This window comes from Magnolia sinica, chromosome 10 (assembly GCF_029962835.1).
Source record: "Magnolia sinica isolate HGM2019 chromosome 10, MsV1, whole genome shotgun sequence".
Taxonomy (NCBI): domain Eukaryota; kingdom Viridiplantae; phylum Streptophyta; class Magnoliopsida; order Magnoliales; family Magnoliaceae; genus Magnolia; species Magnolia sinica.
Window position 1 is genome coordinate 83,115,714 of NC_080582.1, and position 22,633 is coordinate 83,138,346.

General features: G+C 41.6%; 1 protein-coding gene across 1 annotated transcript; it reads right to left on the reverse strand.

The window, feature by feature from the left end:
- Positions 1–941: 941 nt before the first annotated feature.
- LOC131217192 (COP9 signalosome complex subunit 5-like) lies at positions 942–20,796 on the reverse strand. The gene is made up of 6 exons (XM_058212007.1): positions 20,334–20,796; positions 18,716–18,997; positions 18,298–18,445; positions 6,150–6,232; positions 1,264–1,341; positions 942–1,168 (listed from the first exon to the last, which is right to left on the reverse strand). Exons 1-6 carry the CDS (start codon positions 20,742–20,744, stop codon positions 1,070–1,072), a joined length of 1,101 nt encoding a protein of 366 aa, XP_058067990.1. The 5' UTR covers positions 20,745–20,796; the 3' UTR covers positions 942–1,069.
- Between the last annotated feature and the right edge of the window lie 1,837 nt (positions 20,797–22,633).

Genomic DNA, 22,633 nt, shown 5'->3' on the forward strand with positions numbered 1-22,633 from the left:
ATCATAAACCAAACTTATCTCAAATAAGTTACTTATCAACTGCTGTAAGTAGAAAAAGTAGCTTATTTGGTGGTATCCAAACGGGCCCTTAACGTCACCCATTTCAAGTGTTTTTCAACTAATGCAAACAGCCTGCTTGGTAAAAGGAGAAGGTGACATTTTCTTTAAGAGTTATTTTCCAAGAAGGGATTTAGAGGCACCTGCTGCCATGCCTCACTGGAGTTTCCACACAAGCTGAAGCATCCCTTGTGATGTGGGCACCAGTATCACCCATGGACAATACAACAGTATCAGCCTGTATCGATCAGGAAAAGGCTGAAGAAGGGCTACATGAGGTGGCATCGGTTCTGAACCATATAATACCAGGTACGCTGATTAATACCTTGGTAGGGCTGAAAAAAAAATAAAATTCATACTATATTTTCTATGAAAACACATTACTGTAAACTGTTTTCCAACAGAAAGAGAACTCTCAATCAGGAGATTATTTCCCAACCCAAAACTTTCCAAGTTCCCAAACAGGCCCATGGGAAAGTCATGAATTTTAAAGATTTCCCTGCTAAAAACCACAATAGTGTTTTCATAAACAGCATTTGCAGTACTTTCTTTTCTTTTATTTTTCTTCATATATATATATATCTCCACGTGAAGTAGCCTGGAAGCTGAAAATGGGTAGTAAGGCAGATGCAACTATAGAAATGCCTCAGAAGAAAATATGGTGCCTTCCACTCTGACAAAGGCCACCTAGAAGCTTATGAATAAAGGTAGCAGTTGACTGATTTCTTTTAACACATCGGCAACTTGCACAGCCTAAGAAAGTCGCCTGTGATAGATTTTCGTATCAAATGTGGTGTACACAACATTCTGCAACAAATGTGGAATCTGACGCATCAAAATCAATCAAGAGAAACCAGCATGAGGATTTACAAGATACCAAAATGTGAACAGAAATCTGGTAATCTCATTTCAGAGTTCCAAAAGTCTGCTGACTGTGGTGAAATCGTCAAAGAAGAAAGAAAAAGAAAAAAAAAGAAAAAAAAAAGGCTATCACTGTTAGTGCCCCACCGAATCAGGTTTCAACCATGGGTTCAGGGCTTGATGACTCCGTTGTGATTGAGCGGGCCCTTGTGGATTGGTGTACAGAGTTGAAAAGGATGTCCTTGATGACCTGTAAAGAAGTGAATGGTATCAGGAATTTCACCATTGCAGCGAAATGTATTAAAAAATAAAATTAAAAAAAATCAAGAATAGCTAGCTAGTCACCTGAGACATGAGCCCGTGCACCTGCTCGACAGTTATTTTCGAGCTATCACGAGTGATCTTTGCGAGCTGAGATTCCTCCTACTCTCCCCCAAAATCAATATAGTCAGTGTACCATAAGAAAAAGAGGAAAAAGGGGGAAAAAGAAGGGGAAATAGCCTGTGAGTATTGTTTCAAATAATAATTATTATTATAATGTGGCCTGTGAATAATCTGGGATGCATTTGGATTAATAAGTTAAAGAATTGTAAACAATCAGAGTCTTAAAACTACTGATGCTTCCTATCATTCTTAACAAGTGCTCTTCAAAATAGCATTTAGAAAGTAGCATTATAGAGGCGTTTAGACCATTACAAGTTGAAGTTTTGGATTTACTACGAACAAATATTAAGGCCCTGTTTGGTTGATTCATAAAAGTGAGTTCGTCTCATTTTAGTTACCAGTATTATATATAGGAGATTTTGGTAAGGACCTCCAATACATAATTGCTGTTAACTAAAATGAGATGGATTTTTCTTATTTTTATTTTTATTTATTTATTTTTTGTGTGGCAATTAAACAGGGCCTCTCCAATACATAATTACTGTTAACTAAAACCCTTCTTTTTTGTGGCAATTAAACAGGGCCTCTCCAGTACATAATTACTGTTAACTAAAATCAGATGGAATCTTCTTCTTCTTCTTCTTCTTTTGTGGAAACTAATCGGGGCCTAAGGATTTTACAATCCTGAAAAGTATGTGCACTCGATGGTCTTGCTAGTGAAGGGTTTTCTTAGCTTTGTATTCTCTCTCACCTTCATGTGGGTGTATAGTGAGTTCTACAACTGTGGAAACTCTCCCTCCCTCCATACAAGTGGGAGCCACGGTTCTGTGATCTAGACTCCTTCCCTCCCTTCCATACAAGTGGGACCCATGGTTCTCTTATCTAGATTGTTCGTCTGATCAGCCCCGCCGTGGATTTGGCATACAGGTCAACATCCGCACTGGTACCCACCCAACTATTGGCTATTCCCATATTTGTTTTAGATCACCTTTTGCCACGAAACATTTGTTTCTTCACCACAAAGATCAGCAACAAAAGTTACGGTTGCGTGTCCAATATTTTCCTTCTTTCTTGTTTTTCTTTCAGCATTAGCCTAATAAAATTGCACCTTCAAAAACAAAAAAGTTATTTACCACTAGGCTTGGGTTACCAGTTCATGTATAGTGCTTAGTGTGTGCGTGTATTACATGTGCTTCACATCCAAATAAAGGATGCTGTAGAATTTGTCATGCACCAATCAAATTACAGTTTGCTACTAACTACGGGATCAATAACATTAAGCTTTTGCTTTGCAATAAAATACATCGCCCTCCACTGTAATAAGCAGAATCTAAACCGTACAAAGTTACAAACTATTATACCACCCTCCAAAAGATCAGTGGTGCTGCAAATCAGTTGGGTTACACTGAGGGAAGTTCCCGATCCAACTCGTTTAATAATCAGGTCTAGATCGCAGCTCAGGTCTAGGTCCAGTCCAATCCCAAATAAGGCAGGGATCCGGTCAGGCCTAGACTAAGATGATCCAGACCCAACCCATTTATCCATGGATCAGGTTTTGTCATGTCTGGTCAATTACTAACTCCTTACATAGACTTCTTCCTAGTACCCAATATGTGTTTTCTTTAGGTAGGTTTTTACAGTTTAGTCAATTGCCTTAATTACCTTAATTGAAGGATTTTTTTTTTGGTCAGATATATTTTCTACTGTTGCAAATCCAAAGCATTTAAAAGTTGGGCCTCCGGGCAGGTTAGAGGGAGTCAGCACTGAGAGGTTCCAGACCAAACCCATTTAATAATCAGGGAGGTATTTTGGACCCAGACCTGACCCAATGGATGTGATTTCAGATACAGACCAGTTTATTGTTGGATCAGGTGGCTGTTCAAAACGAAAATATGAGGTTGGGTACAATGACCTTCAGGTTGTTCTGACCCGTTTGGACCCTTAGAAGTGAGTGAAGGAGACCATTTTCATCTGTAATTAAAAATAAATAAAAATTGTTTATATGTATCAGGTGATAACTGCTCAAGACCTGGTATGGACAATATGAACTTCTCTTGGCTATCTAGTGTGGAAGCTGATTCTCTTAAAGCACAGATCTCTGAGGTAAAAATTAAAGTGGCGGTTGATTCTTTGTGTAAGGATAAGGTGCTGGGCCTGGATGGCTACCCTATGGCCTTTTTCCAGAAGTTTTAGCACGTGATTAAAGCGAATGTGCTAGCTTTTATTGCTTTCTCTGAGAGGGATCATCATCTCTCAAAAGACCTTGTGAAGCGCAGATCTCCGAGGCAAAAATTAAAGCAGTGGTTGATTCTTTGGGCAAGGATAAGGTGCTGGGCTCATCTCTCAAATGACCTTGGGGCCTCTTTCATAGCTACCATTCCAAAGACAGGAGCAGAAAGCCTAAAAGACTTCAGGCCTTTTAGTCTAATCGGGGGTCTTTAGCCAAAATTCTCGCCACAAGATTCCGAGGGGTGCTTTCAAGTGTTCTTTCAGAAAATCAGGGAGCCTTTGTAATGGAGAGGCAGATTCTGGATAGCACCTTCATTGCTTATGAATGTATAGATTTCAGGCATAGAGAAGGCAAAAGTGGGATAGTGTGCAAGTTGGACATGGAAAAGGCATATGATCACGTAGAGTGGGATTTCCTTGACTATATGTTGGGTAGATTGGGGTGTATTCAGAAATGGAGGGGATGGATTCGGGCCTGTGTTGGGTACAGTGGGGTGTGGTCAGAAATGGAGGGGATGGATTCGGGCTTGGTTCGGCTACTGTCTGTTTTGGTTAATGGGTTGCTGAAAGGCTTTTTCAAGGCTGCGAGGGCATTAGACAAAGTGATCCCCTATCTTCATATCTCTTTATGATCATAGTAAAGGCTCTTAGTAAAATGCTTAACAAAGGAGAGGTCAGCTCAATCAGTGGTTTCAGGGTGGGAGATGCGAAACCTGAAGTTAGTCATCTCCAATATGTGGACAACACATTACTTTTGTGTGAGGCGGATGCAGTAAAGGTTGATAATTTGCAGAAGATTGTTACCTGTTTTGAGTTGGTATCGGGCTTGAAAATTAATATCGACGAAAGCAAATTTTTGGGGATCCGAATAAGCAGTGAGGAGGTGTCGATGTTGGCTCCTGTGTTCAGATGCAAGTTGGGTTCGTTTCCTTCAACATACTTAGGCTTACCTTTGTGTATTGGAAAGTTGACCACGCGCACTTACAGGACAAGGTTAGAGAGAATTGGAAGAAAGCTCTCGAGTTGGAAATGCTGGCATTTGTCCTTGGGTGGCCGCCTGACCCTCATTAAACTGGCCTTCTCTAATATGCCATCATACTTTGTGTCCCTCTTCAAATGTCCGAAATCGATTGGAGATGGGATGGAAAGTTGAGAGATTTTTTATGTAAAGGGGCTGAGGATAAGGAAAAAAAAATCCTCATCTTCTTAAGTGAGAAGAGGTCTGCAAGCTGAAAGACAACGGTGGAGCAGGCATTAGAGAGTTAGAATCTAGGAATTTGGCTTTACTAGGCAAATGGCTATAGAGGTTTGGAACTAAAGAAGGTAGGATGTGGAGGGAGTCAATTGCGTGCAAGTATGGCATCTATCTCGAAGGATTAGGGGTTAAGAGATCTTCGCTTTACCGTGCCTGTGGTCTTTGAAAAGCTGTGGAGTTGACTTCTTCCAAATTTATTCAAGAAGTCTCCTTTCTACTGGGTGATGGGGGTTGTATTCGGTTCTGGGAAAATGTGTGGTGCGGGGATAGTCGGCTACAGGAGGTCTTTTCAAGAGTGGCTAGTCTTGTGATTGACAGGAACATTACAATTGACCGCCGTTGCTCCATTTTTTATGGTTCTATAGTGTGGTCACCTCCTTGTCACATAGATATGAATGGCGAGGAAGCCAAGGAATTGATGAGACTCATGGACCATCTCAAGATCTTTTCACCTTCAGTTGGGGGAAAGGACTCTATGACGTGGCATGTTCATAGTTCGGGTTGCTTCTCCATTCCCTCCTCCTACAAGTTACTCCGAGAACCACCTTGGTCTTCAGGATCTTGCCATCCTTTCCATCCTTGGTCTTGTGAAGCTCCCTGGAGAGTCGCGACTTTCATGTGGTTGGTTGGAAGAAAAAGAGTGTTGACAATCAACAACCTTCAAAAGAGATCTATGATCCTTCCCAATGTTTGCATTATGTGTGTGGGCGATGCAGAATCTATCAATCATCTCTTTACCCATTGACCATTTGTTCGAAAGATTTGAGATTGGTTTCTAGACATCTCTTAACGTAGAGTGGGTGACGCCGAAGTCTGTGGAAGATCTTGGCATGGGAGAGGATCCAATAAAGAAGGCAAGGCAGTGTGGTGGCTTGTCATAATGGTTGTGCTTTGGGTGATTTGATCCGAAACAGGAGTGCCTCTGTGGAAGAGGTCGTTAAGAAAGCTAAATTCGATTTGATGGGACAGGCATCCAATGTAGAGGTAGCGAACACTGTCAACCTTTTCTCCTTTTTTTTGTCCTTCCTTTTATTTTTGGGTTGTATTCTTTCCCCTATTAGGAGGATTGGATAGCAAGTTAGAAGTAATCTGTTGGGTGGACTGTAAACTGTGGTCCAACGGGTTGGACTTGAGACCTCCTCACACACACAGTGTGTGTATAACTCCAAACATGATTAAACAATGCATCAATTATGCTTCACAAGGCCAGTTACTTGATGATTAATCACTCAGTTATACTTCAATGGAAAAATGGTGGAAAGATAATGCAAAACAACCAAAATCAGTAAGCACGCCAAACCATAAAATAAACTACCTGAAAATTGAACCAGCCAATGGTACAAAATATCAAATCTACACTAACCTCCTTCTTCCGTTGTGGGGGTACAAGAAATGATCCAAGGCGTGAATGAGCTAGTTGATTCTCCGCTTGCTCCAGCTTTTCCGCTGCATGATGTAAAAGTGATCATTTAACACTTAACACAAACTATCATTAAAAAAACAAAAGGATCCCAGGTGAAGCAACCAGCTAATCACAATTGTAAGAAGCTATAACAGCAAGGAATGCATCAATCAGGATGTAAAATGGAACAACTAGACGCAAAGAAACACAGTAACTTCATTGCAGAACTTTCCCAAATAAGATAGTTTACTACCTCCCTAATCTCATAGCCAAACTGACTTTTCTTGCGGCTACCTTAAGTCACTCAAATGGAACCTATTTATATGTCAATCAGAGATGGACATGCATCTCAATGTCTGACATACTAAAGCGTCAAACATGGTAATCCAGCCTGTTTACACTCATAACATAAATTGAAAAGGCATTTCAATGTTAACTACAAATCTATTTTTTTGAATGAAAGGCATATCATTATATAATTATCAAATTCATAAAAGCATATGGAATTTAGCTGTAATTTAAGACCATGTAGTGTCTGTTAGGTTAAGGAAAAACTACAATTTAGCTATCCAACACTGTAGTGTCTGTTAGATTAAGGTAAAACTACAATTGAATAAAACCATGTAGTGTCTGTTAAGTTAAGGTAAAACTACAATTTAGCTGTAATTTTTGTAGAAGTATATGGAATTTTATTTTAAGTACGGAGGGCTTGGTCGTTATGGAAGGATCCATCAATCCCACTCCATAACTACCAATGCAGCTATCCAACATTGTAGCTTATGATCATTGGCCAAGAAAACGGATGGTCCACATCAACTATACTTGACATAATATCCCCTCTCTCTCACATCAATTATACTTGACATAATGTCCCCCTCCTCTACATGTCTACCATATATACCATTGCAGCTATCTCACTCTCTCAACATGTCTACCATATCTACCATTGCAGCTATAAAACATTGTGGACTCACATTAAGAAAACAGACGGTAGACATCAATTACACTTGATTTAATGTTTTGATCATCCAACACGCTGGCCTACATTTGATTACCCATGCCTCTCAAGAACTAAGAAATTGCACTTTTTGATGAAGCACGCCAAATATGCACAGAGCTGAATTTATATATATATATATATATATATATATATATATATAGAGAGAGAGAGAGAGAGAGAGAGAGAGAGAGAGAGAGGCATGCTCACCAACGCACCTTTGCACACGTGTCATGGGTGTCGAATCCGAACGGTCCATAAGATGCGGAATCCCATGAAACCTCAGGGGGTGAATTTTCACCCTGATCTAAGATTCTGGTGGGCAATAGCAAAGAGAAATTCAAATCAAGGGAAGAAACTGTTTGCATTTTTCGTGGCCCACCGAAGTTTTGGTTCAAAGTAAAAATTGGTACCAGGGGGTTTCATGAGGTTCTGCTTCGTGTAGACCGTTCAGATTTTCGAGACTCATCAGGTATGATGAGTTCTCAAAAAAGTTCATATGTAGTCCGTGCAAACTGGTTCGCAGGTATGCATTCCGCTATATATATATATATATATATATATATATATATATATATATATATATATATATATATATATATAACAATTCCATTATATATTCAGCATGGGTTTGGGCCTGTAGCTCATTGGTGGATGGTGCATTGCAACATTGAGTTCTCCGATTTGAGTACAATAATGGACCTACTGCAAAGATTATGTATAAAACCATATTACAAAATTGAGGTAGCTAAAGAAGAAGATTGACCGAAGACCTCTTGTCTAGACTTTACTAGATGATTGAGAGTTCACTCATTTTTATAGGCCAGAGTATCCAGATTTTACAAGATTTCAGTTACGCTATAATAACCTGCCGACACTACAATAATTCATAAAAGACAAACTGTTACAGTATTGCTACACTTACAATGATCTACCGACATTACAGTGATCCATAAAAAGACAAACTGCTACAGTTCGCCGCCATCTTCCTCTATCAAGCAGGTACAAGTAGATGATAACATTGCCCTGACTTCCCTTCAGATACAGACTCAGACTCCCTTCCCGAGCTTTTCATACAGCATGGCACTGTCCATAACCCTTTTGATTGTGAATCAGACATTGGGTAACAATAACAACCGCCCATTCCGGCCCAAGTTCATTATGCTAAGACTATTGATAAGAAGTGTCTCTTCACTTTTGATGATATACCACCCTCCCAATGGCAAAGCAAAATATTTGAAATATACTCTTGGTGCGCAGCTGAAATGCATACCCCAAATGCCACAATTCCCCGCACCATACGAAAATTCGTAGACCTACCGGCAGGACAGTTACGAGAATGGTGGAACAGCCTTGGAGAATATCGGTAACTATACACCCTTCAGTTTCAAACTTTTAAAGCATTTATGGATCTCATCTACGCTGAATTTATCAGCTCTATTGAAACCTACAGAAACTCAGCCTGCGGCGAGATTCTCAAGATCAAGCTCTGCTCTTTCAGAAAGCGAGACATTGAACAACATTACAACAATGTCTCGACGGTTCTATATCCTCAACGATGTCGATGATAGGAATCTCAAGCAAACATCAACTCTCTCCCAAAACCATTAGGAGATGAAACTCAAAAGTTATTATAGCCCTCAAAGGTCTTAATTTGCAACAAACCTCATTAGGGTTCATTCACCAGTACAACCGTCAGTCAAAAAATTGTGCAACCAGTACAAATTCATGTGTCAAATCGAGCAACTTGGCAAAAGATTAGGACATGCGATTATCCAAATCTATCCATCAAATGCAATGATCCAGTAACCTGCATCTGTCCTACCAAAAAGAAACTCCATCACAAGAAGCCTGAACACTTCCTCCGTGATCGACACTTTCCCTCGAAGAACTCAGCTCATAAAAGTTGCAAATGGAAGTTTCTTTGTCCCAAAAAGTTTAGACACCGCACTGCCAATCGATGTTACCTCTATGGCAAGAAAGGTCATTTCTCCAAGCAATGTCAGAAAAGACTCAAAAAGAAAAACGTTGCCCTCTTTCAAAAGGCCAAAGACATTGCTCATACTGACTTTTCAGATCGTGAATCTATATTTTCTCTAAACGATGATTATGATCCTCAGTCAATCCTTGCCATCCAACAGCCAGAAGAACCCTCTTCTTCTCTCTTCGCCTATGATCCTAAAGAAGAAATCAACAATTTCTCAATTATCCCAACAAACTTGTTTCCCGTCCAACTAGCTCCCCTTGTCCAAACCCACCTCCTTCTGGACACTTATTCTCTCCCCATTCTTGTCATTGTTTTCCTTGAAACATGTGCTTCTTCTATCCTTAATCCTTCTATTCTTCTAGACTCCTTTTGGCAACCGCATACTCAAGCTTTCAGAGCAGCAAATGGAAATGTATTCTATACCAAATTGCGTAGCAAAATAGTCATCCTCAAAGTGTTTCCCTATTTACAAGTTCTTCATAAGTTTTTAGGATCTAAACTAACTAGTAAAGATCTGACTCTCGGCTTCGACATCTTGCACTCCATTAGCCAATTACGATGGACTCTTACTAGCCTCTCTCACCATAACCATTTTCTCCCATGGACCTACAAACCCCATTTGTACAACCTGGATTCTCAAAATCCAATTCCCATTGAAGAATGACTAAAGACGGATTGTTGTGTTGAAACTTGCAATGAGTTTGCATTAAAACATCCAAAGCTACTCTGGACGAATGTTGACTTCTCTGTCCATCTTCCTTTCAAGAAAAATGAAGACATCAACCCTACAAAGGCGTTTAATGCAGGGGCATATTCACACTGGGCTCGAATGGGGTGTCCTGTGGGATGCAAGGGCACACTTAGGGTGGGCGGCCCGTATGAGGCGAGTGGCTCATGTGAGGCAAAATCCATGTGAAGTGGGGCCCGCGAGGGGAGTTTGGCCAAGGTCCTGACTCATGGGATGTGGGGCATGAGCTATGAGATAAAGGAATTGATTCACCACACTCTATCAGTTCGAGCTTTTAGAGCAAGTGGTTAATTGTCCTGCATCAAATTGGTATTAGGGCGAAAGGTCTCGTGTTCGAGACTCCTCACTGGGGGTTATTAATGCAGGGGCATTTTCACACCGAGGTTAAGTGGGGTGACCTATGGGATGCAAGGGCACACTATGGGTGGGAGGCCCGTGTGAGGCGGGTGACTCGTGTAAAGCGGAACCCTTGTGAAGTGAGGCCCACGAGGGGGGTTTGGCCGAGGTCCTAACCCATGGGATGTGGGGCCTGGGCTATGAGATAAAGGGATTGATTCACCATGCTCTATCAGTTCGAGCTTTTAGAGCAAGTGGTTAATTGTCCTGCATCAGCATCACACCAAGGGATGTCTCCAGAGCATCTTAATTTGCCTCGAGCAAAACTCTCAGAGCTCATGAACTAGAAGCTCCTTGAGCCAACCACTTTGTAGTGGCCTTGTGAAGCTTTCTATGTCAACAAGCGAGCAAAATAGACAAGAGGAAAACCCAGACTAGTGATAAATTACTAGCCCTTAAACTCTTTCCTTGTAGATAAAAAGTTTCCTCTCCCTCACCAAATCTCATTATTACAACCATTAGTTGATGCTCATGTTTTTTCAAAGTTTGACTTGAAAGTTGGCTTCTGGCAGCTTGGCGTTCATCCTGATGATAGGCCAAAGACCATGTTTACAATCCTAAATGCTCACTACAAGTGGACTATTCTTCCCTTTGGATTGAAAATAACCCCCTCATTGTTTCAGTAAACCATGGTGCGCATTTTCCAGCCAATCCTTCAGAAAGCTCTCATCTACATCAATGATATTCTGCTCTTCTCAGCTACAAAGGAAGATCACTTCGAGCTCCTTGAGCAATTCTATCAGCAAGTCCACCAGCACAGCATCATGCTCTCAGCCTGCACGATGATTCTATGCTCCCAGAATATTGAATTTCTTGGCATGACCGTTAAAGATGGTGCTTACTGTCCCCAACCGCACATTGCTTCTCAGCTTTCGGCTTTTCCTGACCAACTCACAACTAGAAAACAAGTCGAACAATTGCTTGGGAAAGTAAACTATGCGGCAGATTTTGTTCCACATCTTGCCCGACTCACAAAACTAAATCTCCCAACAAGTTTCCAAAAACCCACCTCCATTGTCGTCACAACATACAGCTGCACTTCAAACCATCAAAACCCAGCTCTCTCATCTACCACCATTAGAAATTCCTAGCTCAACCGAACGGGGTATTCTCCAAGCTGATGCAAGTGATGAATTTTGGGGACCAGTTATTCTCATTGAAGAAGGGAACAAGCGCAAAATCCGTGGATACAAAAGTGATATATTTAAACCAAGTGAACAACTTTACCATTCCACTTTTAAAGAAATTCTTGCTGTCAAAAAGGCAATTCAGAAGAAATTTCAATTTTATCTCATTGGCCAAACCTCCTTCCATATTGCAATGGATATGTCTCCTTTCCCGCACATGTGCTAGTTCAAGCAGAAGCAATTGCCTCAGCCACAACTGCTCCGATGGGCTGAATGGTTTTCTTAGTGGTCCTTTACAGCCCAACACATCAAAGATAAATCAAACACCTTGGTTGACTTCCTCTCTAAGATCCTCTCAAAGAAGAAGTCCCTCTAGTCCATATTGCTGAGCCACTGTGTTTTCCCAATCCGCAGAATCCCACATTTGCCTGCAGAAATTGAAGAAACCATTGCTCGACTCTACTTTGCTCACCAAAGTACTTACCAGCTGCGATGCGCCGATGCCATCTTGAAATTCATCTCAGGTGCAATGTGCCTCTCCTGGACCAGATTCCTCACCCAGAGTACCTATTTCTTACCCATTGTCATTCAAAAATTTGAATGGCACCACAAACGAATTACTTTGTCTCCTTTGGTAGCTGTTTAAGACCCATGCCATGACAGTCATCTTTCACACAGGAAGACTTACAACCTATCTTCTTCAGATAGTTGTTGGTCGAATCCCTCCGACTGCAACTCAATACAATACAGTACTTTCAAATGGCTTTCTTGGTTTCATTCTCTTCATGAATGGCAACAACTGCTCAATGACCATCATGACAAATATGTGCAAATTGTATTCCACATCACACAAGACGAGCGTTTCTCTTTTGTAGAAACCCAAGCAACAGTCCAACAGTGGCATTCCTATAACTTGGCAAGGCACAATTCTAGATATCCTGACCAATGGTACTCTTTCATAAGACAAAAGGCAGAAATTAACCGCCAAGATTGATTCGCTATTCCTCTAGAGATTCAAACCCATCCAATTTCCAACCCAGCTTCAGCTCCTACAGAACAGTTTGCGGAAACTCTGGTCAATTATTTCGAGAAGTGTGGCCCTTTTGCTAATGCAAATTATCCACAAAGTCCACTAGTAGAAGTTGGCACACACCTCAACTCAGATGGTGAACCACCGAGCTCGAGCCCAAACTCATACTGACTCAAGGTTGCAACAGCAGCATGGGCATGGAGTCACTATAGATGATTGGAACGGCTACACTATAACAATACTGTAGCAGTTTATCTTTTATGAATCATTGTAATGTCGGCAAGTCACTGTGACTGTAGAAATACTATAACAATTTATCTTTTATGAATCATTATAGTATCGGCAGGTCACTGTAGTGTTGTCAAGTTACTGTCGCATAACTGAAATTTTATAAAATCCGAATACTCTGGCTTATAAAAAGGAATGACTCTCACTCATCTAGCAGAGTAAGTCCTAATGGGAGATCTTCAATCAATCTTCTTTTTTAACTATCTTGATTTTGTAATCTGGCTTTATTCATAATCTTTACAGTTTGTGGCTTGATCATCTTATCCTTCATTATTGGTCTCAGAGCCATGGCAATAATGTCTTAGTAAGATAACTCTATTCCTTACTAGTCTTCTCATGGGTTTGAAGGATTATTTTCTTGTCATATATTTTTAGAACTTCTTGCCTGATTAGTATTCACTATGACTGTCATTCTATCGGATCTCTCACAAGAGGAAACCGACATGGAGTCTGGTAATATAATATCTTAATCTGATGAGATTGGTAATATTGTCTCTTATTGTTACTGCCGAGCTTGACACAAGATGTCGGTGGAAAGGCGAAGTCGGAAGCTCAATGGATGTAAACTTATGAGAAAATATTACTCTGTTCTTAAAAAGGGTTTCGCTTGCTCTACTATACTTTGGTACAGTGCATAGCATTCTAGGCAAAAACTGTTTTTATAATCCAGAGGACAACCCATGGTGAATACTATTAAGGAATGTTATTAAACAATGACAACAATGTCATCCCCTGATATCCCTACTCCATCCCGACCTTCTACATCTTCATTCTAAAGCCTCTCATCCTCTAGGGCCTGTTTGTTTTTCCAAAACACTGGTAAATGCATTTTCCCTGAGCATTTATTACTTGCTCTAGGAAATGCTCGGAAACGTCAGAGGCCATCATTAGAATTTTCACCTATTTGAAAGTTTTGTACAACTGTGAAAATGTAATGTAATTGTTATTTCCCGCGTTTGGATTTGGCTGCCAAAAGTTTTGGCGGAAATAGGGTTTGACATTGATGGTCTTCAGTAGTTTCTCGACCATACGCATTTAAACAGTGGACATTTCAGTGGCCCACGCTATCGTGGGCCTACCGTCACCGTCCATTTTCGTCCTACTCACTAAAATGAGCTGCTAATTCAAATTTTGTATGTTTGGCATATATTTCCTTCAATATAAACCGTCCAAATCGTGTAAACCACCTTAAATTTCTATATTCCAAAAACTATCTCATTTTCCATTGAATTTGGACCATTGATACGAAAAATGGATGGATGGTGTGGATAAGACCAATACTTCATGGTGGACACTAAAACCTGCTACCCGTTCCCAGCTGGAGACCGGCGGAGGTAGGACGCAATCCGAGTTTACTCAGATCGCAATCTACGACCCGTCATTCCAGCCAGAAACGACGGTTTTATGGTGAGAAATCGGAATGCGTCTCTCCTCCCATCGCTCAAATCGTTTTGAGTTTCCGCGGTTGGGCATGCACACAGTATAAAAAAAAAAATCAGCAGGCCCACTGTGATTTCGTGGGGTTTATTTGAGCCGTCCATCTGGTCTTGCAAATCATTTTAGTGGCTGAGCAAAAAGCTGAATACTCAGTTGCAGTCTTAGCCATCCTGGGTCTCATCAAAGTATTGGATCCGGGATATATTTTCATCCGGCATTATCTAAATGCTTTGTGGGGCCCTCCATAGAGTATATACGATATCCAAAACGTTCATCAGGTCAGCCTCACCAAAACGGAGAAGACATAGGAGTTTGGAAATAAGGCTTAGAGTACATATCTGTCAACGACTCTTTCCTTCTCTACAGTCCGTGCTTCGCAACAAAAGCCTGAAATTTTCACCAACAATAGCAACCTTTTCTCACAAGTAAGGAAGAAGATACCGATTCAATTATAACCTCCGATATGTATTATCTCTGAGAGCAAAGAACACAATGCGAAGTCATTCCATGGAGCGATGGAGAGATACTTACCAGCGTTGGGAGATTCTCGCGGGTGGAAGCCATCCAACAGAGTCGACTACGTAATATAGGAAGCGATCTTTCACGTTTTCTCGAACGTGCTCATACGGACCACCAAGTTCGGGGTTGGTCTTGTCGATGCCTCGAGCCTCACAGCGGATTTCGCACAAGATTTCCTTGGAAATCGCCGAGATGAAACAGAGGGAAATCCTATTTGCAGGGGGAAAGATATCGAGTGGATTTACACCCTTGCCAAATGAGATACCGGGTCATTATTGCTGGAATTCTTTGCGCTTTCACCACACGCAGAAAAACAAACAGGCCCTAAAGGAGCGAATTTGGATAAGAGACTTACATCCCAATCACCACGCATTTCTTTTGTTATTCACTTCCCTTTAGGGCCTGTTTGTTTTTCTGCGTGTGGTGAAAGCACAGAGAATTCCAGCAAGAATGACCCGATATCTCGTTTGGTAGGGGTGTAAATCCACTCGATATCTTTCCCCTTGCAAATGGGATTTCCCTCTATTTCATCTTGGCGATTTCCGAGGAAATCCTGTGCAAAATCCGCTGTGAGGCTCAAGGCGTCGACAAGATCAACCCCGAACTCGGTGGTCCGCATGAGCACGTTCGAGAAAACGTCAAAGATCGCTTCCTATATTACGTAGTCGTCTCTGTTGAATGGCTTCCACCCACGAAAATCACCCAACGCTGGTAAGTATCTCTCCATCGCTCCATGGAATGACTTCGTGTTGTGCTCTTTGCTCTCAGAGATAATACATACCGGAGGTTATAACTGAATCGGTATCTTCTTCCTTACCGGTGAGAAAAGGTTGCTATTGTTGGTGAAAATTTCAGGCCTTTGTTGCGGAGCACGGACTGTAGAGAAGGAAAGAGTCGTTGACAGGTATGTACTATAAGCCTTATTTCCAAACTCCTACGTCTTCTTCGTTTTAGTGGGGCTAACTTGATGAACGTTTTGGATATCATATATACTCTATGGAGGGCGCCACAAAGCATTTGGATAATGCTGGATGAAAATATTACAGTTGGATGTTAAGATGAAAATATATCCCTGATCCAATACTTTGGTGAGACCGAGGATGGCTGAGACTGCAACTGAGTATTCAGTTTTCTGCTCAGCCACTAAAATGATCTGCAAGACTGGATGGACGGCACGGATAAACCCCATGAAATCACAGTAGACCTGCTGATTTTCTTATACTGTGTGTATGCCCAACCGCGGAAACTCAAAACGATTTGAGCAATGGGAGGAGAGATGCAATACGCATTCCGATTTCTCACCACAAAACCGCCGAATGAGGGGTCGCGGATTATAACCTAAGTAAACTCGGATTGCGTCCTACCTCCGCCGGTCTCCAGCTGGGAACGGGTAGCAGGTTTTAGTGGCCACCATGATGTATTGGTCTTATCCACACCATCCATCCATTTTTTCGTATCAATGGTCCAATTTCAATGGAAAACAAGATAGTTTTTGGAATATAGAAATTTAAGGTAGTTTACACAATTTGGACGGTTTATATTGTAAGAAATATATGCCAAACATACAAAATTTGTGTTAACAGCTCATTTTAGTGGGTAGGACGAAAATGGACTGTGACGGTGGGCCCACAATAGCATGTGCCACTGAGATGTCCACTGTTTAAATGCGTATCGTCAAGAGACTACTGAAGACCATCAATGTCAAAACCTATTTCCACCAAAACTTTTGGCGGCCGAATCCAAACGCAGGAAGTAGTAATTACGTTACATTTTCACGGTTGTACAAAATTTTCAAACATGTGAAAATTCTAATGATGGCCTCTGACATTTCAGAGCATTTCCCAGAACAAGTAATAAATGCTCAAGGAAAATGCATTTACCAGTGTTTTGGAAAAACAAACAGGCCCCTAAACTCAATCATCTTTATGAAATAGAATACCAACCTCCTGCGAAGAAAATCCTAGCCACCAATCATGCAGTGGTCAACCCTTATCTATGTTAATCCTCATGATAACTCTGCAAAGAAGAGTATCAAAAAGTTAGCGGCCCCAAAGCACTCCAGCAACATTAGAGAATATGCTTGTGCCTCAAAGTTTGATCAACACCTCATCCGCGCTGAACAAAATGAGTCTTTTGTCACTCTAAATCTGCTGGCTCACCTTCATCCAAAATGGCTTGCAGACGGATTCACCCATCTGCATATCGGTGCTATCAAAATTACCCTCACTTTTCATGGGCATCATGGTCTCGAAGTAGCCAGTAATATCGCAATTTTGGATAGTCGGTTCAAGAAATACAGCCAGGCAGTGACCGACACCATCCAAACCACGTTGAACGCTGGAATAGTGTTCTTACACTGTACACCAATTACAATCTTTCTCTCAGTGATCCATTACTTCTTGAAGCCCTTAAAGCCCAAATTCGAATTACTGGAGCCCCTCAAACCAATGGCACAGTGGCCGCCACATTACATTACCAATTGGCTTTTAGACTTCAAAATCTCTGTGTGTGTGTGTGTGTGTGTGTGTGTGTGTGTGTGTGTAAGCTATACTAAAACTAGAGAACTCAATGTTGCAATGCACCATCCACCAATGAGCTACATGCCCAAACCCATGGAGAATATTTAATGAAATTGTGATTGAAGGTACGTGGAGCAAAACATCTAACAACGAGACAAATTTGTTAAATTCAGAGTTGTTACAATTGCAATTAGGAAAAGTTTGCATGCCAAATGGACCCACAGGTTTAGAAAATCTTTAACATCTAAAGAACCAAGTATATAAATTGTAGCAGTCGTGAAAAGGGATGATTAATTCCTAATACCCGTGTTGACTTGTGTCCGACATGTTTTTCTTCTTATTCAAAAGGGCATTTTTGTTATATAGATAACAAAATCACAGGGGTGACTTCAGTAGACTGGCATGTTAAAGGTCTTAATCTGCCCTTTTGGAAATGTGCATGGTCAAATCAGATGGGCCATCTATTAGATTCACCCCATTTTTCATGTGAAAAATTCACCCAAACAAAACTTTGCCACCTGATCAATCGCATACAAAATGGAAGGAATGGATCGAAGGTCCAATAATGGTATTAGATAATCTGTTACATTGAGTCTTTGGATAACATGTCTCTGATAAACCATTTTGATTTACGACCTTAACCACCTAATCCATGGCCTGGCAAACACATCATTCTTGGAGGAGAGGCCAATGTTTGCAGGGTTAGCATCCTTAGATCAATACGAGTGTTTATTTATTTATTTATTTATGATGGCCCATGAAAAGTGGGGTGAACCTAATGGACAGTTAAGATTGAGGATTTGACCATCCCCATTTCATGTGCCACCAGGGCACACTGGGGAAGTCAATATGCCACGGTTGCACATGATCTTTTCCCAAAATTAAAATAAATAAATGTCAGAAAGAACAGCCAGAGCCTTTTCAAGATAAACATCATCACTGTTATGGAACTATTTCGTGTTGCATACGATGGCGATGTTAACTCCTAAAAAGAAAGCAATAAATACAGAAAAACAAGAGAAAAGAAAACACTATTGAAACATCAAGAAGGTATAACTCACCTAAATCTGAAATCTGCCCCGCAACATAGTCTCTATTTGCCAACAGCGGCGAAGAAGAAAGTGTATTAACCCAATACTTGTTCCAGAGTAGATCCAACAGGTGGCAATCAAGAGAAGATTTGAAGTAGGTGATATCCAACGCATAATACTGCAGCAAAAGAAAAAAAAAAACGTACAATGCATTTTAAGTGAATTGTACAATTGCTGTATGACTTTTTCCTTTTCAATTAGGATCAAGATGACTCTTGATTTGTATTGAATTAAAACAAATAACCTCTGAATCTAATGATAAATTGTAGCATTCCAATAACAATGCACATCAAAATATCCATCATAAAGGTGCTGACAAGCAATATAAACAACAATGGTGGGAATTTTGAACTTCTGCAGACAAAGATAAGAGGGTATGAACTCAAACCTGTTTGCAGTGAACACCAAAGTCTTCAATCTTATTAAGAGGGATTGTCTGATACTCCGATACAGGCTCATCCGGAGGCTTATAACCTTGGGGATATGTCCTGAAAGCTCCAATCTCAACCTTCCCTGCTGAAACAGTCCTTGTTGGGTCTATGACAATTGCCAAGAATGGCTCTTGAAACTGCTGATTCAGCATCTGCGTCGAGACATCAATTCCCGAAAGCCAGCATCCATACCCAGGATGGGAGTGGTACCACCCGACCACATTCTCCAACCTACCAGCCTAAAACCAACCAGGAATAATAAAAAAAAAAACAAACAAACAAAGAACAAAGAAAAAGGTTGAGGAGCTACTAAACCAAAGTGTCCATCACTATCATACAAGTGGCAATGCACCCCGATTAACAAAGGGTAGATTGGTTATTTCATTATGTACATAAGGGTAATTTAGGTAAGTGTGTAAAAATTTCAGGTGAATATTTGGTATTTCTAATTAATCCAAGGTTTAATTAGGAAGTCCTTTTTTATTTAAGGAGGTTGAGGTTGGTTCCTCTACAATGTTTGTAGAATAAGCTTATTCTGTAACTCTTGCATTTGGGGCCAACCTAGATATTTTCATGGCATCCAACCCATGTCCACACTCTAGAAGGATTGCCTCACCATAAAACTGGGATGCATAAAAAATCAGGCCAATCCAACCATCATGGAGGCCACCACGTGAATTGAAGGTTTTTGGGTGGTTGTCCATTGTTTTCTATGGGATGGCCGACTGTGTTGGTTTCATGAGATCCCACTTGAACATCATGATGACAGCATTTCTGTTGGGGCAACCCACTTTCATGGTTGGGAGACCCTTATGGAAGGGTTCGATGCCATGCATAGTTGAATGTCATGGACTTTGGCTACAACCCTCCATTCATAGGGCCTTGATCATACAGCTGGGTCATTTAATCAGAGATTGTTAGGCCAAGTGCAATCCAAGTTCCAACAAGTAGTCCTGCATCAATCATCGGGTCCACCATGTAAGGATTTCACATGATATGATATAGTGCGAACTATTCACGCCCAATCATTCCCCTTCCAGAGGTTAGCAGAATAATTCCAAAATTCTAACCAGTCTATACCTACGATCGTTATAATACAATGTGTGGACAGGCAGCGGACAGGCACCATTGTGGACAGGCAGTGGTCCAAACATCAAACCAATCAGATGATCCCAACTGCCCAATCAACAAAAAAGGGTCATTGCTCCAATTAAAATTCACCAATCAGGAAGTAAAAAATCATACAACAGGCGAGACACCCAGAGCATGGCCCATCCATGTAGCTGTCTACACGATGAATGGTCCAGTTCATCCAACCAATCATCCAATCCAAGTAAAAAAAGCCATACGATTACGAAGGCTTCAGCATTCACAGCCCAATCATCACACCAATCAGATTATCCCAATGCACCAACCGAGACTCCACTGATTGGGCAGTCAAAAACCATCCAATTGCCAAGAAATTTAGAGCACCGCCAATCCAAAAATCCGTCTACCCGATGAATGGCCCAGATAATACAATCCAACAAAAAACACCAACAAGATTACTAGGGTTTCAGCGTTCGGGGACCACACCTGCTTATTAGTCTGGGAGTAATCGACCATGTACTCGTAGGCGTCGGCCTGAGCATTGACGCGGGTCTCGGTGCCCTCAACGGGGAGGGCAAAAGCGTCCATGACGATGATGGTGTCACCGTCGGTCTTTCCCTGCATAAGGCCCATGACCTCGATGGTGCCGCCGGAGCGAGCGTGGACCACCATTTTGAGTAGCGCGAGGGCAGAGACCCTGACGCGCTTGAAGTAGTGAGGCTCAGCATTCCACGGCTTCTCCTGCTGGACCTTGGCTTGGGCAGCCTCGTCGTAGACGTAGATGGAATCGTAGTCCGCATCTGCTGCGGATGAAGGTGATTCCATGCTCACGATGTTGTTCTCTAGCTCCCACGTCTTCTGCGCCATCGATGCCGACGCCGACAGTGAACTTTCCATTGTGGGAGTTTTGAGAGAGAGAGAGAGAGGAAATGCTCTACTGAGAATGGTTGTGGGCGATGGGAAGAGTAATACGATGCAGTGACCCGCGTATCTTTGCAGAGCATACACGGGTTTTCTGTTTTTTAAACAAGTGGGGCTATGGATCGGTAATCGGAACCGTTGATCTGGTGTGTCCCACCGCGGATGGACTCTTCCTCACAAATCTGCTCGATTGGACTGCATCATGAAGATATATATATATATATATAAATCGGAACTTACGGTAATTAGCAGATGGAAGCTATGTGGGCCCACCGTGATTTGTGAATTTCATCTAACCCGTCCATTGGATGCCCAATGGATCTCAAAATACAGCCTCATACATTAGAGGCGTATCACTACTGCGTGATGAGTGAACTCTGTAGGGCCCGATGTGATGTATGTGTCTTATCCACGCCGTCCATTCGTTTTTTCAGCTCGTATCAGCCTAAAATTAAAGTACGTCCAAAAGGTCAAGTGGACCACACCACAAGAAACAGTCCCTTACCGTTGTTGAACCTTATCAACAGGTTGGATGACAAATAAACATCACTGTGAGCTCTAGAAAGGTTTTAACGGTGAATGTCATGGTCCCATTCTTTCCTATGATGTGGTTCCCTTGAGCTTTGGATATGCTTTCATTTTGGGGTTGGGATATAAAATGAGCTGGTAAAATGGATGGACGGTATGGATAGGACACATACATCACTATGGGCTACCACGGAGTTTACTCAGTCCGCGTCTGATACATGACTCGGTGGGCCACCTGAAAGGAACGAGGGAGGACGTTGGGGAGGCGTACGCCCGCAGTGGAAACTTCCACATGCAATGCAATGCGGTGGACGCGGATTTCGCTGGGATGCTAAGTGGAGCTAACGTTGATGTTTTTAAGAAATCCACACCGTCCATTCGTTTTGAGATATCATTTTAAGATACGAGAACAGAAATGAGTTGAATCAAAAACTACAGTAGATCGCACGACAGGAAACAGTGGATATTCAGTGACCACCGTTTAAAACATTCGAATGGCCACAATGTTTCATATCAGGCCAATATTTTGGTTTTTTTCATTTCATCCCAGTGTAAATAATCTTATAAACGGTTTGGATATCATATAAACGTCAGGGTAGATCCCAGGAAGGTTTCAACGGTAGGAAACTCTTTCCCCAGTTTTCCCTATCGTATCGCCGTCTTGAGTTTTGAATCCAATTGATTTTTGGTGGAATCTCCTAAAATCATATGGAAAAACGGATGGACCGTGTGGATTTCTCAAATGAACGGTGGTGGCCCCACATAGCATCCCATCGCCTTTTGCAGGAAATCCGCGTCCGGCGTTTTGTGTAGGGCGCGGATTGGCCACTGACAGGTTGAGTAGGGAGACTGCTACTGCAGTGACGTCACCAAGATTTGTGGGCCCCACTATGATGCATGTTTTGTATCCACGCCGATGTTTTGTATCCACGCCGTCCATCCATCTGTAGAGATCATTTTAGTGTAATATTCAAATAACGAGTCACATCCAAAGATCCAGTGGACCCCGCCAGATAAAACAGTGGGGAGAGTGACACCACCATTAAAAACTTCTAAAGGCCATGAAAGTTTTAGATCAATCTGATATTTGTGTTTTCCCTTCTTTAATGTCTTTGTTAACTTTTGAACAGGTTGGATTTTGAAAAAACATAATGGTGGGCCTTAGGAAGGTTTCAACGGTGGGCATCAATCTTCCCACTGTTTTCTTTGGTGGGGTCCACTAAAGCTTTGGATCTGCCTCGTTCTCTGGTTTATGCCTTAAAATAATATCTCCGAATGAATGGACGTTGTGGATACAACACATACATCATAGCGGGGTCCACAGAACTTGGTGACGT